The 19,427-nt window shown below is 43.3% G+C and overlaps 1 protein-coding gene across 1 annotated transcript in view; it reads left to right on the forward strand.

The window, feature by feature from the left end:
- TLL1 (tolloid like 1) overlaps window positions 1–19,427 on the forward strand; it is a 519,202-nt gene that overhangs the window by 147,238 nt on the left and 352,537 nt on the right. The window contains exon 9 of the mRNA XM_069243956.1: window positions 4,232–4,347. Within this exon, the coding sequence (XP_069100057.1) occupies window positions 4,232–4,347 (116 nt within the window). The remainder of the gene's footprint in view (window positions 1–4,231; window positions 4,348–19,427) is intronic.

The raw sequence follows: 19,427 nt of genomic DNA on the forward strand, positions 1-19,427 counted from the left end.
CGTGGTGCCTTTCGGCATCCCACATACAAACACGGTACCAAGACAACTCCATCAGATGCCACAACCTCTTCCTGTAGGGAGCAGCATCAGGCCTCCTTTTCAAAGAGATATTACAATGGCACATACAGAGGTAATAATTCCAAGGAGTATGGAAAGTGTATCTCCCCTTGCGCCAGTGGGTGCTGGATATTATCGAACATGGTTATTGTCTGGAGCTCATTGAAACACCTCCAAACATTCCACTCCAAACACAAACTCTCCATAGAACATCAAGCTTTGTTCAAACAGGAAGTACAGGCTCTCTTGCAGACAAAAGCCATAGAGCCTGTCCCTCTTCAACTGCAAAGTTCGGAAGTATAATCTCTATACTTTCTCATTACCAAAAAGGACAGATCACTCAGACTCATATTGGACCTCAGGCCGTTAAATCATTACATCTTATCAGAACATTTCCATATGTTAATTCTTCAGGGTGTGATCCCTCTGCTACAACAGGGAGACTTTATGTCTGCACTAGTCTTGAAGAACACTTATTTTCACATACCCATCCATCCAGCTCACTGCAAATACTTCAGATTTGTAATAGCGGATACACATTACCAATTCAAAGTGCTCCAATTCGGAGTCATTGCCGTGCCCCGGATGTTCCCCACGGTCTGAATGAATGGCTCATCAAAGCCAGCATGCTTCAGTTGTGTCTCCAACACACTCAGTGCACTCTACAACTTCGCCATCAATTGGGGTTTACCATCAAAATACAAAAGTCACACCCTCAACCTTCAAAGATTCAGCCGCATCTAGGGGCTATTCTCAATTTACAACTGGGATTAGCCTACCCAAATTCAGTCAGGATTCTCAACATCACAGTGCTGCTACACTGGTTTCACCCTAATCTACACATAATAGTCAAAACAGTTCAATGTCCCCTAGGCATGATATCATCTCTGGCGAGTCAATGGTCTCAATCACAGGGTCAGTTACAAGATCTAGTGTTGGTAGACAGCTGCACTTATCACTCTCTGCAGGGGTGGAACACTCAAAACCTATCAAAGGGACGGCTGTTCCTCAACCCTGTTCCCCAGATCATTCTCACATTGAATGCGTCCCTCACAGTATGGATTGCTCACCTACAGAATCTCACAGTTCAGGGTCTTTGGGACACCAAACACCAGGGTCTCCACATCAACTGTTTTGAGCTTACAGCTGTTCACCTAGCACTTCAAGCATTCCTAGTTCAGCTGATAGGCAAGGTTGCCTTGATCTGGATGGACAACACATCAGCCATGTTTTATGCACAAAAACAGGGGGGGACACTCCCTACAGTTATCACGCCTATCATGGCAATTTGGCATTGGGCAATACGCCACAACTTTCACCTGTTAGCATAACACATCCCAGGGATGGACAACGACTTTGCCGACTTCCTCAGCATGAATCTGCAACAAGTTCGTGAGTGGGAACTCCACCCGAGTCCCCCTTACATATTTTCACAGATGGGGGTTTCCACAGATAGACCTGTCCGCAACTGCAGACAGCGCAAATGCCCAGACGTCACCTCCAGGCTCTCACACCCACTATCCAAGGGCAATCCTCTATGGATGAATTGGTCAGGGGTATTTGCCTATTCTTCTTCACCTCTCCTTCTTCTTCTATTTGTGGTTTGGAAGCTCAGGCAAACATCTCTCACCCACATTCTCAAAGCTCCCTCTTAGGCTCATCAACCATGGTTCACCACACTACTTGAGCTTCCCATAGTGCCTCAGAAAAAGCCTCCCCTCAACCCATTTTTTCTCACTCAGAACCATGGAGAAATCAGGCATCCAAATCCAAAGGTACTCAACCTTGTGATTTGGCTCCTTAGGTCACAGAATTTGGTTACCTTAATCTTCCACCTGAATGTATGACTATTCTCAAAGAAGCTTATAACACCACAACCAGAGCTTGTTACAATGCTAAGTGGAAAAAATGTGTTTCCTACTACCACAGTAACCAAATTGATCCACCTGAAGCAGCTGTCCAAAACATTGTCGGCTACCTTCTCCATTTGCAAACCTCTTGTCTGGCTTGCACTTCAGTATGCCTAAATGTAGTTGCAGTGGCCACATACTTAAATAACAGACAACATTTACCCTTGTTCAAGGGACCAGATATTAAGGAATTCATGGAAGGCCTTAAAATAATAATTCCACCTAAAGTACCCGCTGCACCAGCATGGAATCTCAGTATTGTACTCACCAGACTTATGGGGCCTCCATTTGAACCGTTACATAAATGCCCCCTCCAATTCCTATCCTGGAAGGTCACCTTTTTGGTGGCCTTTACTTCACTTAGACGTGTTACTGAGCTCCAGGCATTAACCTTGGAAGATCCTTTCTTCCAGATACACGGGGTAGGGTAGTCCTTAGAACTAACACAAAATCCCTTCAAAAAGTGATTTCCACTTTTATTAGTCAGCTGAATTACCTGTTTTCTTTCCACAACCCAATTCAATTGCAGAAAGAGCCCTTCATACACTAGATGTAAAAAGAGCTTCAAAGTACTATGTTGACAGAACTAAAGAGTTTTGTAAAACTAAGCAACTCTTTGCTGCCTTTTCACCTGCTCACAAAGGAAAGTCCATATCTAAATCAGGCATTTCCAGATGGATAATTAAATTAATTCAGACATGTTACGCCTAAGATAAAAGAACTTTGCCCACAACTCCTAGAGCACATTCTACCCATAAGATAGGTGCTTCCATGGCATTCCTGGGCATTATACCAATAGCTGAAAAATGTAAAGCAGCTACATGGTCTACTCCACACACTTTCACTAAACTTTATTGTGTGGATGTATTAGCATGCCAATAGGCAAATGTAGGACAGGCAGTGCTATGTACACTATTTCAAACAACTGCAACAGTTTATGCAGAGCATGTGTATCTACAACCACACATGCCATCAAACAGATTAAATTACTTACCCTGTAAGCGTCTGTTTGTGGCATGTAGTGCTGTAGATTCACATACGCCCACCCTCCTCACCGGAAACCTCTGACCGTTGCAGTATCTTCTTACACTTTTATATGTATGGACATTTCTTTACACACACTTACATACTCTACTGTCACCCGACTGCGGGAAGACAATTTAACAATGGAGTCGATGCCCATGCACATTATCAGTTCATTGTGCTCTACCTTGAATTTAAATATATGCTTTACAGTGGGATCAACCAATCAGGGTCCATTAAAACAAAACTATACTAATTTTCTGCCTTAAACGCTCAAACCACACCCAACCAGCACTATCAAAGCATCCAATTAGTTGCTATCCCTTGTATATAACTGTAGACATTCTGCATCATTTAGAAGGCAATGAGGCCCAAGAAACTGCCTCTCTCAGCTTGGAACAATCCTTACTCTCAGTTAGGGAGCTGATTGAGTATTCGTATCACCACAAATGCCCATATCATAAAGCATTTAAATGATTTATGTTGTGTTTGCTACCACTATTTTCATATTTTTCTTTGCTTCTTTGCACTGTAAATACACTCTAGAGGCACCAAAATGTTTTCACCTTGAAATTGGAAAGGTGAGTTGTTCCAATTCAAGGTTGGTCTTCCCACATCTGTGGAAAAGTCAGAAGGTTTGCTGTGATCTGCTGGAATAAACATTCAGGAATATAGACATGCCTTTTTGTAAGTGTAAGGTTCTACTCCTAATGTTCTTGCTGAAGACATGAATCCATTTGTGGATCTGCAGAAGATCTGTCTGGATCTGTTGGGCATGGAAATTCAGTGGCTAGATTCTCCTACTTTGGGGGTTTCGTATGATCGATGAGTCTTGCAGAGTGGAAAGGGATTCTCATGTGTGAATATATTCCACATTTACTTTGTGACAATGTGTGTGTCAGGGTCTTCTTCTCAAGAGACCATTGCAGCATTGATGTACACGGCTGGAGCATTATGTTGATGGAGCTGGATTTTCCTGCCCTGAGAGATCTGGAGGCCTGGCTTGACCTAGGGAAGACTTTGGAGTTGTATCAGAAACTCCCATTATATGAGAGGAGACTTGGACATCTTCTAGAATCTGCCTCTTTTGGTGCCCAGGTGATGAATGTACCTGCCCATTGAATAAATGGCAGTGGCTTTTCTGTGGTCAGATACTTCTGTCATGATGATGTTTACAACTTTCATTGTCATTGCATTTCCTTTGACTATTAAAATTCCTTATACATTTCAATTTCTTTCAGCGTGTGGAGAAACACTTCAGGAATCTGCAGGAAACTTTTCATCACCAGGCTTTCCAAATGGATACCCTTCCTATACACACTGCATATGGAGAGTTTCAGTGACGCCAGGAGAGAAGGTAGTATTAAATCTTATGTACATTCACTGTTGTGCTCAGCATGTAACAGTATTTTTTTTTGCATGAACACACATACTTCATAAAGAAAGAGTATTAATTTAGTCAGGAAAATATCAACAGCTAAATATATTGCAAATTGCAGCTCTGTATTGTCAAAATGTTTTCTTCAAAATCTTTTATTTTGTTTCCGCAATATAACTCAATATAAAATATATATACTAATTACAATTTTATATGATAAAATACTTACCCAGGCTTCTTAAGTTAAGTTCATTGCCTTCTTAGTTATGTTACAGTTGTAGAGAGAACAGTATTTATATATATTTCTATGGATAACAGTGCCTATCTGATCAGGTGGCTCAACAGTGCCACTTGGATTCAGCATACGACTCAATACTCTCATATTGTTGGAAAATCAATAATATAAAAGTGAAGATCAAGTGAAAGTTTCAATATTTATTTTTTCTTCTTCTCAAATTCAAGTGACTAGACGATTTGTGCTATAGATTTCTGAGCAATTATTTTGAGTTCCAAAAACTTTATGTTGCTTCAGCTAAAAAGAAGATTCCTATACTCAGCCTCTTATGATTAGATGTGGAAATCAAGCCCAGTTTTGGGAGTTGAACCATTTTATTTCCTTTCCAGCAATATCAAAAACATAGTCATTGTGTAACGTTTTTAAAATTAAGGTAAAAGGTTTATCAATAAGGATGCTCTTGAACTATTGAGTTTCACCATTTTAGGGCTTGTTTAACCACATAGCTGTCACTTGACCTTATTTGTTCTCTAGAAAAAGAGCTTTAAGAAAAGCACTGAGAAGAGGGGCCGAGGCTCCATCCACATGTGAATCGTCCTCTCTACAAGATTATGAATGGGCAGAGGTGCTGAAAGCCAGGGCTGTTTTGCCTTCTGAGAAACCTTATGCTCCATACAGAAGGCCTAAGTTGGCCACAATGACAATCCAGGGAACATGGCTATAGCTTGATTGGTTCATTGTGAAAAGATATGGATGGTATCATAGATCCGACCTATTTACTATGACAAGTTATGACAAAAGCAGTAGGACAGAATTATTTATAGTGCAAAGCATATGTTAAAAGGGGGCCTTGGTGGGTGGACTGTTATTACTCTGTGTTAAAGTCTGTAAACAAATATTTTGTTAGCCGTATCATATAGATTAACAGAGTAGGCAAGATTATTTTGTGTGGTTACTCTCTCTTACAAACTCTGGAGGGAGAAGATTTGCAGTGTGATAATACTTCTTTGACACTCTTATGAGGCATTATAGATTGCTATTCTAAATGTAATTTTGTATGTTTTCAAATATATGACTGTATGCTTGACGACTGCCTTGTGGAAAAGCTTACATTATTACAGTAGGATTCTGTTTGTTATAGTGACAAGCCAACAATAATGGTTATACACCTAATTGATTAATAGAGAAACGTTACTTCGGATGTCATAAATATGATGTGTTTATTATGAAACGTTTTACCAAAGGCAATAAACCAACTATGTTATTGAGAAAAGTTAAAGTCAATAGGCCATTAAAAATTAATTATTATTACCCTTTGTTAAAGCATGATTACAGGTATTTTGTTTTATGGACTCTCATAGATCAACACAGTACGTAAGAATGTTGTATTCATTGCACAATGTAATACACTTTGGGGTTTGAAATTTTGCACTGTAAAAATCCCTTTTATGACCTCTTGAGAGGGGTTGTATATTATTTTACCAGATATAATTATGTACTTATTTGGAATTGTATGCCTGTATGCCTGCTGGCTGCTTTATAGTCACAAGTTGATTATAGTGGCAACCCAATTGTAAAGGCTATAGGCCTGGCTGGGAAAAGTTATATCAAGTACTATTAATCATATCTTTTTAGTCTGAAAGCTATAGCAAAAACACTAGACTGTACTTATTTATAGTGAGAATCATATGTTACAGCCAATAGGCCTTTAAAGGAGATTGTTACTACACGATATTGAAGCCCACTGACAGTAATATGGTTACATGAGATTTCATAGATGACCACAGGAGGCAAGGCTTTTTGTGATGATAACCTCTCTAACAACTCCTGGGAGTAAATGATTGTGCAGGGTGGAGTAGCTCAGCCAACGTCATTACCTGACTGTATTGTCCTGTGAGTAATGTCATTTAACCTGATCAGTTAGCACATCCACCTGAAAAAGAGTGTGCTTCGGTGCCAGTGTTTTAGGGGCCAGCCCTTTAGTTTTTAATTTTCTCCTTTTGTAGATCCAGTTTCATTTATTAACTATGTATTTGTTCATTTTTTTTCGAGCTCCCAGCAGTTCACTAGTCAGAGCAACAGGGCCGCTCATTTCATCTGCAGTATGCCTCACCCCACACAGTTGCTGTGTTTAAACCAAGTGGCCATCTTGAAAGGGTACTGTCCATAGTTTATTGTTATTTTTACTATTCCAAGATAGCCGTCTTATGCTGGCAACGTGTTGACCATCTTGGACTGGTATAACAATGATACGATGAACAATACCATGCCAAGGAAGCTGTGAAAGGTGTTTAATGCCAGGTCATCTTTGAAAGGTATTGTTCACAATGCATCATTGTTTAATGATTCCAGTATGGCCAAAATGTTGCTTCTAAATGTGGTGGCCTTGTTGAAACTTTAAATCAGTGATGCTTCACGTGCAAAACCATCCCAAGATGGTCAACCAGTGCTTTCTTATATTTGTTTAAATTTTTAGTTGCAAACATATACCCACGACATCTAGGTGAATTTAAAAAAAACTTTTTCTACTTGTATTCTTTTTATTTATCTTCTATATTCTTTTTTAATTAGTGGCTGTGTTATATTGTGTATTAAGTGTGTAGGAGAATACTAAAATGTGTCAGTGGGTAGATGAATGGGTTCATGCGTGCAAGGATGAAAGGCACTGTGTTTGTATGATAAATTATGTAGTGCCTAAACTCACAGCAATGGATAAGGCACTTTTAATTGTCAACCAGACCGACTGCTATGACAGGACTTATTATCATTAGTTACCTTCCTGATTCCTACTGGCAAAGGAATGAGGACCTCCGCTAGGAGACATAATATAAGGGACATAATAAGTCATGCTTAGTTAACTCTTAACTAAGTTTACTTCATGCAATATACTTCTCAATATTCTATGTTAGTTCATATACATTTTCAAATCACAACGTGTTATGCAAATTTGTTTGTTGTTCAGACTTGTTTAAAGTTCCCAATAGCACTTTGAAAGTGCTGATGTATAGTATTAAATAAAATTAACTAAAATCAGATTTTAAAATGTATGATTCGGAAACATACTGGTAATTTATGAACTTATTTTATTCTTAGCGGAGAACAAAAAGAGATGAGCTTTTAATGGACTAGTTCAGAGGTTTTCCAACCCATTTCCAAGCAGAAGCCCCAATAAAAAGTACCAAAAGTGCCAGTTATAAAAAGCCTAATGGGACTTTCCATTAATGCATTATTCATATAGTTGAGGAAGGCCCGAGGTGACAGGGTCGGCCTGGGACAGAAAACAGGCTCAGGCCCCAGTTTAAAAGTGGTGCCCATCAGCGAATCAGGTAGCTAAAAAAGTGTCCCACATTTGCCATTGAGGGCAGGTTTAAAGTTTTAAAGCCCAGCAGTATTGGTGTTTTGAAAGGTATGGAAGACTGCATGCGTTTGTGCTTGGTGCAGACAATTTTTGTGGTAATGTCAGAGAAGTCAACAGTAAAACCCAGCCCATCAGAGCATAAAATCATCTCACAAATAGCTAAAATGCATGGCCACACACTGATCTATCAGACCAACCTTCGAGCACTGCCTTATTCCTGGATAGGCCAGTCTGAATCTCCAGAGGGACCTTTTCCAAGAAGTTGGGCCTCATGCACAACAACATTAAACACAGTTATCTTAGCGCAACTCGGTTTTCCAAAAAGTAAGGATGCAGGATATTTGCAGGTAGATTACAACTCTATGAGACAAAACTGATATCATTAATTCATCTGCTAGATACTTCCATTCACATTTTGACACAATACATTTCAAAGTTGTATCCGCTTTTCCATTTATTTTTCATGGAATTGGGAGTTAGATCAAATTGGTGGAAAAGAAATCTATGGAGAAAACACACACTTCTCATCATTTTCTCCTTCCACAAACAAAACTTCTCCCCAGCTTACTTTCCTTCAGCCTTGGATCCCTTGCTCTGTACTTAGTATTTTAGTATGTGCCCACTGGTGGTGCTAGATAATATGTTTCTTTACACTGATATAATGTGTGTTTTATTTTGTTTTTTACGACTGTGGGATTCGGATGTGGTGAACGTGTATACATTAAACTGTAAGCAATCCTATGGTATAGGTAATACCGCTCACATGAAACTTTCGATTTGGAAAGAAAGAAAAAGCTGGAACTATTTCTGCACTAACACCCCATAATAGTATAGTCAACAGTGTGTCCCAGGTAATGTGAGGGAAGATATGTTATTGTAATTGAATCTGCAGTGGCACTGCAAGATTTGCTTAGGTAGCCAATACTTTCCTAATTGTGCTGACAAATGCTCATTAATTGTTTTTCTCCGGAGACCTGCGGCCATCCTGTCCCCTTGAACTGTTGATCTGCCTTGTCTCCAGAAGTCATCAATTCTGCAGAGTTGCAAAATATACAGCTTAAGTATTCAGGCTCATTCCTTGCTGCTGTTGTGCCATTTTTAACTCGGTGTCTCCAAAAACCGAAATCCTGCTTGGTAGAAATGGAAAAAGTACCATGAGTACAATATGGAACTGTAGAAGTGCATTTCTGTCGACGGATTAATTTCCTAACACTTCTGCTTCTTTGGCGTTTACTGAGGCTGATGCCAGCTTATCTGTGCGGGAAACAGTAGCTGCTGCAAGTCTCTTTTGCAACCAAATAAACAGATATTATGTTTTGTTCGTTGATATTTATAGCAACATTAGGATTAGCATCGTACTGAAGAGGAAGCAATAGTTACATCTCAGTCTCACTGATATTAGACAAGAAGAAATTGTCCAAGAGAAAATGCAGTCAGAGTATTATTGACTGTAGCAGAATTGTATCTGACCTCCAGTCTTTCTGTAAAGGGATCTTGCTTCACAGGATACATACAAAGGGCAAATATACCAGCACTTTTTGCCAGTGCAAAGTCACAAAAAGTGAGGCAACTCAGAAGTGTTGATAAGCCATTTACTTTCCAGCGGAAATCTGTTTTTGTGCTGGAAAGCAGTCTGTAAAGTAACACATTTAGCACTTTGCATTGCTTTGCATTTCTTTGTGTCAGTGGTGTCCCATGATTGACACCTGGGCAATGCCAATCCCAGCTTGACACTCTTAGAAGGGATTGTATATTATTGTAGCCAACTGTACCTTTGTTTGTATTCAAATTGTTATGATTGAGTGCTTGATAAATGCTTTGTTGAAAAGCTTAGATTAGTACAGTAGGGCTGCGTCTGTTGTGGTCACAAGCCAACAATACAGGCTACAGGGATTTCACCTACGGCTTTCACACAATGCCCTATCTGCTAACAAGGAGCACAGATGAAGCAGGCGGTTACAAGGAGATATGTTTCCATTTTTCCTAACTTTGCCAACATTGCATGTCTGCTGAACTGTACAATACACCTCCAATATTGGAAACATTTTAGAATAGCTCTAAGCAACATACTTTCTACATGAAGAGTACACTTCCAGTGGAAACCTTATACTATCTTAAATGTTGGACGGCACAGAGATTTTTACGGTTCAGTATACAATCTCCTGTATAGTACAATAAATAAATAGAGTATACTGTTCTCATGTTAAGTTCAAGGAAATGTATTAAGTACCATGAACACCATCAGTCACTAGGAGTGTCTTCTCAAAGGAGCACAAGCCCTCACCCACCCAAAGGTGGCATGCTTCATCATTGGGCCTGCTCCTCATTGGGCTGGGACTGCAGTGCCCAACGGGCCCCACAAGGGGGCACTATGCCAGAGATCTTTTGATTAGTCAGAAAAGGTCTGTGTGTATTGATCAATTATTATGTCATTTTACAAAATATACTCACCTACGTGACAAAGTACTGCAGGGTAAAATACCAAAAAAAAGGCCTGTGTGCTACTTACCTGCTTGGTAATGGCATGCATGGTAACATCTTGCGGGGTAAAGACCATGCGTTACAGGCTTTAAAATTGTTCATTTCAGCAAACATCCCCAGAAAATACCTGCATGTTGCACTAGATGTAAAAAGGTTAGTAAAACACATGGTGCCAAAACCATTAGTCATGTTCAAACTCAGCAGGAAAGGACTTTAACACACCCATTCCTTATGATTACATTTATATAATCAACACAAAGACCACCTTCACATATTTCAAGTCATCAACAACTCCCATGTGTCCATGTTGATATTATAAATTAAAGTGCTTGATTTATGTAAAATTCTTCTTCATAAAACTTGAGCACAGTCATAGTTCCATGAGTGGGGAAAATGTATGAAAAATGATATTGTCAGTTATTTTAAAGTAATTTCATACCTCAGTCAGTGCCTTCTTAGATGCCATGGTGCCATACTAATATTAAGGCGAATGGCCCATCAAAATCTTCCCAGCTTGATCCATTCATGGTTACCTCATTAGTCTCTTGCACCATTCACCATTTGGTTGACATCTGTCAAAATATTTGAGTGGTGGTGGTAATCCTTATATCCATCTCAAGCTCAAATCATGTGGATGGTTATATTTTGATATCTCATTATAATACCTGACATGACTGAGCATTTGACCATGCATAAGTTTCAAGTCATGAAGAAACTGTTTTTTTCACAGTGGTGTTGGACATTTTATCAATCAAAGTTTATGTGTCCTTGGGTACAAAAGAGGGGATAAACAACAGCAGCAAGTTATATATTACCTCTCTTTGACCCTTCATAAATCCCCATTACTTCTAGACAGTTTCTTTCTTGGCCGAACACTCAGAGAATTTATGGATAAACTTTAGTGTCATAATATTGGTTTCAGAATGGAATTAAAATTGCAATTTACCTTTTTGCAGTGACTGACTTACAGTGAAGTATGATAGTAATCTAATGTAAGGAAATGCCTCCTTGGCATGGTTACCCCCTGAATTTTTGCCTTTGCTGATGCTATGTTTTGATTTGAAAGTGTGCTGAGGCCTGCTAACCAGGCCCCAGCACCAGTGTTCTTTCCCTAACCTGTACTTTTGTTTACACAATTGGCACACCCTGGCATCCAGGTAAGTCCCTTGTAACTGGTACCCCTGGTACCAAGGGCCCAGATGCCAGGGAAGGTCTCTAAGGGCTGCAGCATATCTTATGCCACCCTGGGGATCCCTCACTCAGCACAGACACACTGCTTGCCAGCTTGTGTGTGCTGGTGAGGACAAAACGAGTAAGTCGACATGGCACTCCCCTCAGGGTGCCATGCCAACCTCACACTGCCTATGCAGTATAGATAAGTCACCCCTCTAGCAGGCCTTACAGCCATAAGGCAGGGTGCACTATACCATGGGTGAGGGCACCAGTACATGAGCACTGTACCCCTACAGTGTCTAAGCCAAACCTTAGACATTGTAAGTGCAGGGTAGCCATAAAAGTATAGGGTCTGGGAGTCTGTCAAACACGAACTCCACAGCACCATAATGGCTACACTGAAAACTGGGAAGTTTGGTATCAAACTTCTCAGCACAATAAATGCACACTAATGCCAGTGTACATTTTATTGTAAAATACACCCCAGAGGGCACCTTAGAGGTGCCCCCTGAAACCTTAACCAACTACCTGTGTAGGCTGACTGGTTTTAGCAGCCTGCCACACTCGAGACATGTTGCTGGCCACATGGGGAGAGTGCCTTTGTCACTCTGTGGCTAGTAACAAAGCCTGCACTGGGTGGAGATGCTATCACCTCCCCCTTGCAGGAGCTGTAACACCTGGCGGTGAGCCTCAAAGGCTCACCCCCTTTGTTCCAGCACCACAGGGCATTCCAGCTAGTGGAGTTGCCCGCCCCCTCCGGCCCCACTTTTGGCGGCCCCACTTTTGGCGGCAAGGCCAGAGGAGATAATGAGAAAAACAAGGAGGAGTCACTGACCAGTCAGGACAGCCCCTAAGGCAACCTGAGCTGAAGTGACTCTGACTTTTAGAAATCCTCCATCTTGCAGATGGAGAATCCCCCCAATAGGGATAGGAATGTGAACCCCTCCCCTTGGGAGGAGGCACAAAGAGGGTGTAGCTACCCTCAGGGCTAGTAGCCATTGGCTACTACCCTCCCTGACCTAAACACACCCCTAAATTCTGTATTTAGGGGCTCCCCTGAACCTAGGAAATCAGATTCCTGCAGCTTACGAAGAAGAGGACTGCTGAGCTGAAAAACCCCTGCAGAGAAGACGGAGACACCAACTGCTTTGGCCCCAGCCATACCGGCCTGTCTCCCTCCTTCAGAAGAAAACTGCTCCAGCGACGCTTTCCCTAGGACCAGCGACCTCTGAATCCTCAGAGGACTGCCCTGCTTCCAAAAGATCAAGAAACTCCTGAGAACAGCGGCCCTGTTCAACAAAGACTGCAACTTTGTTTCCAGAGGAGCAGATTTAAAGACCCCTGCAATCCCCGCAAGAAGCGTGAGACTTGCAACACTGCACCCGGCGACCCCGACTCGACTGGTGGAGAAACAACGCTACAGGGAGGACCCCCCGGCGACTCCGAGACTGTGAGTAACCAAAGTTGTCCCCCTGACCCCCCACAGCGACGCCTGCAGAGGGAATCCCGAGGCTCCCCCTGACCGCGACTGCCTGACTCTAAGATCCCAACACCTGGAAAAGACCCTGCACCGCAGCCCCCAGGACCTGAAGGATCGGAACTCCAGTGCAGGAGTGACCCCCAGGAGGCCCTCTCCCTTGCCCAGGTGGTGGCTACCCCGAGGAGCCCCCCCCTTGCCTGCCTGCATCGCTAGAGAGACCCCTTGGTCTCCCATTGAAACCTATTGAAAACCCGAAGCGTGTTTGCACTCTGCACCTGGCCGCCCCAGTGCCGCTGAGGGTGTACTTTCTGTGTGGACTTGTGTCCCCCCCGGTGCCCTACAAAACCCCCCTGGTCTGCCCTCCGAAGACGCGGGTACTTACCTGCTGGCAGACTGGAACCGGGGCACCCCCTTCTCCATTGAAGCCTATGTGTTTTGGGCACCACTTTGAACTCTGCACCTGACCGGCCCTGAGCTGCTGGTGTGGTGACTTTGGGTTTGCTCTGAACCCTCAACGGTGGGCTACTTTGGACCCCAATCTGAACCCCGTAGGTGGTTTACTTACCTGCAAGAACTAACATTACTTTACCTCCCCCAGGAACTGTGAAAATTGCACTGTGTCCACTTTTAAAATAGCTATATGTGTTTTATGTAACAAGTGTATATGCTATTGTGATTATTCAAAGTTCCTAAAGTACTTACCTGCTATACCTTTCAAATGAGATATTACATGTAGAATTTGAACCTGTGGTTCTTAAAATAAACTAAGAAAAGATATTTTTCTATAACAAAAACCTATTGGCCTGGAATTGCCTCTGAGTGTGTGTTCCTCATTTATTGCCTGTGTGTATGTACAACAAATGCTTAACACTACTCCTTTGATAAGCCTACTGCTCGACCACACTACCACAAAATAGAGCATTAGTATTATCTCTTTTTGCCACTATCTTACCTCTAAGGGGAACCCTTGGACTCTGTGCATACTATTCCTTACTTTGAAATAGTGCATACATAGCCAACTTCCTACATTGGTGGATCAGCGGTGGGGTAGAAGACTTTGCATTTGCTGGACTACTCAGCCAATACCTGATCACATGAAAAATTCCAAAAATTGTCATTAGAAATTGATTTTTGCAATTTGAACTATTTTTCTAAATTCTTAAAAGTCCTGCTAGGGCCTTGTTTTAGTCCCTGTTTAGCATTCCTTTTAGAGTTTAAAAGTTTTGTGAAAGTTTGAATTAGAACCTAGAACTAGTTTTAGAGTCTTAAAAAGTATTCCACCTTTTAGAAGCATAATGTCTAGTGCAGAGATGAATGTGGAGGAACTCGACCTCACACCTTACCTCCATCTTAAGATGAGGGAGCTAAGGTCACTCTGCAAAATAAAGAAAATTACAATGGGCTCCAGACCTTCCAAACTACAGCTCCAGGAGCTTTTGGCAGAGTTTGAAAAAGCCAACCCCTCTGAGGATGGCAACACAAAGGATGAAGATAGTGACTTGGCGGAGTATTCCCCCCCTCCAGTCCTACTTAGGGAGAACAGGGCTGCTCAAGCCCTGACTCCAAATATACTAGTCAGAGATGCTGTTTCCCTCACAGGGGGGACCAGCACATCTGAAAACACTGAGGATAACTCCAGTGAAGAGGACATCCAGTTAGCCAGGATGGCCAAAAGATTGGCTTTGGAAAGACAGATCCTAGCCATAGAAAGGGAAAGACAAGAGATGGGCCTAGGTCCCATCAATGGTGGCAGCAACATAACTAGGGTCAGAGATTCTCCTGACATGTTGAAAATCCCTAAAGGGATTGTAACTAAATATAAAGATGGTGATGACATCACCAAATGGTTCACAGCTTTTGAGAGGGCTTGTGTAACCAGAAAAGTGAACAAATCTCACTGGGGTGCTCTCCTTTGGGAAATGTTCACTGGAAAGTGTAGGGATAGACTCCTCACACTCTCTGGAAAAGATGCAGAATCTTATGACCTCATGAAGGGAACCCTGATTGAGGGCTTTGGATTTTCCACTGAGGAGTATAGGATTAGATTCAGGGGGGCTCAAAAAACCTCGAGCCAGACCTGGGTTGATTTTGTGGACTACTCAGTGAAAACACTGGATGGTTGGATTCAAGGCAGTGGTGTTAATAATTATGATGGGCTGTACAATTTATTTGTGAAAGAACACCTGTTAAGTAATTGTTCAAATGATAAACTGCATCAGCATCTGGTAGACCTAGGACCAATTTCTCCCCAAGAATTGGGAAAGAAGGCGGACCATTGGGTCAAGACTAGGGTGACCAGGACTTCCACAGGGGGTGACCAAAAGAAAGGGGTCACAAAGCCTCCCCAGGGGAAAGGTGTTGAGACATCCAAAAACAAAAATAGTAAAGAGTCTTCTTCAGGCCCCCAAAAACCTGTACAGGAGGGTGGGCCCAGAGCCTCTTCACAAAACAATTTTGGGTACAAGGGTAAAAACATTGATCCCAAAAAGGCCTGGTGTCGTAGCTGTAATCAGCCTGGACACCAAACTGGAGACAAGGCCTGTCCCAAGAAAAGTACCACTTCTAACTCCACTCCAGCTAACACTGGAATGGCTAGTCTCCAAGTGGGATCAACAGTGTGCCCAGAGCAAATCAGGTGTCACACTGAAGCTACATTAGTCTCTGAGGGTGGGGTGGATTTAGCCACACTGGCTGTCTGGCCTCCTAACATGCAAAAATACAGGCAGCAGCTCTTAATTAATGGGACAAGTGTAGAAGGCCTGAGGGATATAGGTGCCAGTGTCACCATGGTGACAGAGAAACTGTTTTCCCCTGGTCAATACCTGGCTGGACAAACTTATCCAGTCACCAATGCTGACAATCAGACTAAAGTACATCCCATGGATATGGTAACTTTAGAGTGGGGAGGGGTCAATGGCCTGAAACAGGTGGTGGTCTCCTCAAATATCCCAGTAGACTGTTTGCTTGGAAATGACCTGGAGTCCTCAGCATGGGCTGAGGTAGAACTGAAAACCCATGCAGCCATGCTGGGTATCCCTGAACTGGTGTGTGTCAAGACAAGGGCACAGTGCAAGGCACAGGGTGAAAAAGTAGAGCTGGAGTCTGGAAAAAGGGCCCAGCCTACCAAGAGGAAAGGAAAGTCAGCTGGGAAACCAGCTGCAACACAACAACAAAAAGAGAACCTCTCTTCTCAGGAAGAAGTTCTGCCCTCTGAGGGAACTGAGCCTATGGAGTTAGGACCTTATCAGGTTGAGCTCTTAGGCCCAGGGGGACCCTCAAGGGAGCAGTTGTGTAAGGGGCAAGAAACCTGTCCCTCTCTTGAAGGCCTTAGGCAGCAAGCTGCTGAAGAGTCCAATGACAAGAAAACTGGAACACATAGGGTCTATTGGGAAGATGGGCTCCTGTACACTGAGGCAAGAGATCCCAAACCTGGTGCCACTAGGAGAGTGGTAGTGTCTCACGCGTTCAGAGAGTTCATACTGACCTTAGCCCATGATATTCCCCTTGCTGGGCATTTGGGACAAACCAAGACGTGGGAGAGACTAGTCAGCCACTTCTACTGGCCCAACATGTCCCAGAAAGTTAAGGAGTTTTGTGTCTCCTGCACCACCTGTCAAGCCACTGGTAAGACAAGTGGACATCCAAAGGCCCCCCTCATTCCACTTCCAGTGGTGGGGGTCCCCTTTGAAAGAGTGGGTGTGGACATAGTGGGTCCACTTGAACCTCCCACAGCCTCAGGAAATATGTACATACTAGTAGTAGTGGATCATGCTACTAGGTATCCTGAAGCTATTCCCCTTAGGTCGACTACTGCCCCTGCAGTAGCCAAGGCCCTCATTGGTATCTTTACCAGAGTGGGCTTCCCTAAGGAGGTGGTGTCTGACAGAGGTACTAACTTCATGTCAGCATACCTGAAACACATGTGGAATGAGTGTGGAGTGACTTATAAATTCACTACACCCTATCATCCACAAACTAATGGCCTTGTTGAGAGATTCAACAAGACATTAAAGGGCATGATCATGGGGCTCCCAGAAACACTCAAAAGGAGATGGGATGACATCTTGCCATGTCTGCTTTTCGCTTACAGAGAGGTGCCTCAGAAGGGAGTAGGGTTCTCACCCTTTGAACTTCTGTTTGGCCACCCTGTAAGGGGACCACTAGCTCTTGTGAAAGAAGGTTGGGAGAGACCTCTTCATGAGCCTAAACAAGACATAGTGGACTATGTACTTGGCCTTCGCTCAAGGATGGCAGAGTACATGGAAAAGGCAAGTAAAAACCTTGAGGCCAGCCAACAGCTCCAGAAGTTTTGGTATGACCAAAAGGCTGCAATGGTTGAATTTCAACCAGGGCAGAAAGTCTGGGTTTTGGAGCCTGTGGCTCCCAGGGCACTCCAGGACAAATGGAGTGGCCCTTACCCAGTGCTAGAGAAGAAGATTCAGGTCACCTACCTGGTGGACCTAGGCACTAGCAGGACCCCCAAGAGGGTGATCCATGTGAACCGCCTAAAACTCTTCCATGATAGGGCTGATGTGAATCTGTTGATGGAAACAGATGAGGACCAGGAAGCTGAGAGCAAACCTCTCCCTGACCTCCTCTCATCAAACCCTAAAGATGGCTCAGTGGATGGAGTGATCTATTCAGACACCCTCTCTAGCCAACAGCAATCTGACTGTAGGAAGGTCCTGCAGCAGTTTGCTGAGCTCTTTTCCCTAACCCCTGGTCAGACATAACTGTGTACCCATGATGTGGACACAGGAGACAGCCTGCCTGTCAAAAACAAAATTTTCAGACAGTCTGACCAAGTTAAGGAAAGCATCAAGGTGGAAGTCCATAAGATGCTGGAATTGGGAGTAATTGAGCACTCTGACAGCCCCTGGGCTAGCCCAGTGGTCTTAGTCCCCAAACCTCACACCAAAGATGGAAAGAGAGAGATGAGGTTTTGTGTGGACTACAGAGGACTCAATTCTGTCACCAAGACAGATGCCCATCCCATTCCTAGAGCTGATGAACTGATAGACAAATTAGGTGCTGCCAAATTCTTAAGTACCTTTGACTTAACAGCAGGGTACTGGTAAATCAAAATGGCACCTGGAGCAAAAGAAAAGACAGCACTCTCCACACCTGATGGGCATTATCAGTTTACTGTTATGCCCTTTGGTTAAAGAATGCCCCTGCCACCTTCCAAAGGTTGGTGAATCAAGTCCTCGCTGGGTTGGAGTCCTTTAGTGCAGCTTATCTTGATGATATTACTGTCTTTAGCTCCAACTGGCAGTATCACCTGGTCCACCTGAGGAAGGTTTTGAAGGCTCTGCAATCAGCAGGCCTCTCTATCAAGGCATCCAAATGCCAGATAGGGCACAGAACTGTGGTTTACTTGGGACACCTTGTAGGTGGAGGCCAAGTTCAGCCACTCCAGCCCAAGATCCAGACTATTCTGGACTGGGCAGCTCCAAAAACCCAGACTCAAGTCAGGGCATTCCTTGGCTTGACTGGGTATTACAGGAGGTTTGTGAAGGGATATGGATCCATAGTGACAGCCCTCACAGAACTCACCTCCAAGAAAATGCCCAAGAAGGTAAACTGGACTGTAGAATGCCAACAGGCCTGTGACACCCTGAAACAAGCAATGTGCACAGCACCAGTTCTAAAAGCTCCAGATTACTCCAAGCAGTTCATTGTGCAGACAGATGCCTCTGAACATGGGATAGGGGCAGTTCTGTCCCAAACAAATGATGATGGCCTTGACCAGCCTGTTGCTTTCATTAGCAGGAGGTTACTCCCCAGGGAGCAGCGTTGGAGTGCCATTGAGAGGGAGGCCTTTGCTGTGGTTTGGTCCCTGAAGAAGCTGAGACCATACCTCTTTGGTACTCACTTTGTAGTTCAAACTGACCACAGACCTCTCAGATGGCTGATGCAAATGAAAGGTGAAAATCCAAAACTGTTGAGGTGGTCCATCTCCCTACAGGGAATGGACTTTATAGTGGAACACAGACCTGGGACTGCCCATGCCAATGCAGGTGGCCTTTCCAGGTTCTTCCACTTAGAAAATGAAGACTCTCTTGGGAAAGGTTAGTCTCATCCTCTTTCGTTTGGGGGGGTGGTTGTGTAAGGAAATGCCTCCTTGGCATGGTTACCCCCTGACTTCTTGCCTTTGCTGATGCTATGTTTTGATTTGAAAGTGTGCTGAGGCCTGCTAACCAGGCCCCAGCACCAGTGTTCTTTCCCTAACCTGTACTTTTGTATCCACAATTGGCACCCCCTGGCATCCAGATAAGTCCCTTGTAAATGGTACCCCTGGTACCAAGGGCCCTGATGCCAAGGAAGGTCTC

This window comes from Pleurodeles waltl, chromosome 1_2, assembly GCF_031143425.1.
Source record: "Pleurodeles waltl isolate 20211129_DDA chromosome 1_2, aPleWal1.hap1.20221129, whole genome shotgun sequence".
NCBI classification, from domain to species: Eukaryota; Metazoa; Chordata; class Amphibia; order Caudata; family Salamandridae; genus Pleurodeles; species Pleurodeles waltl.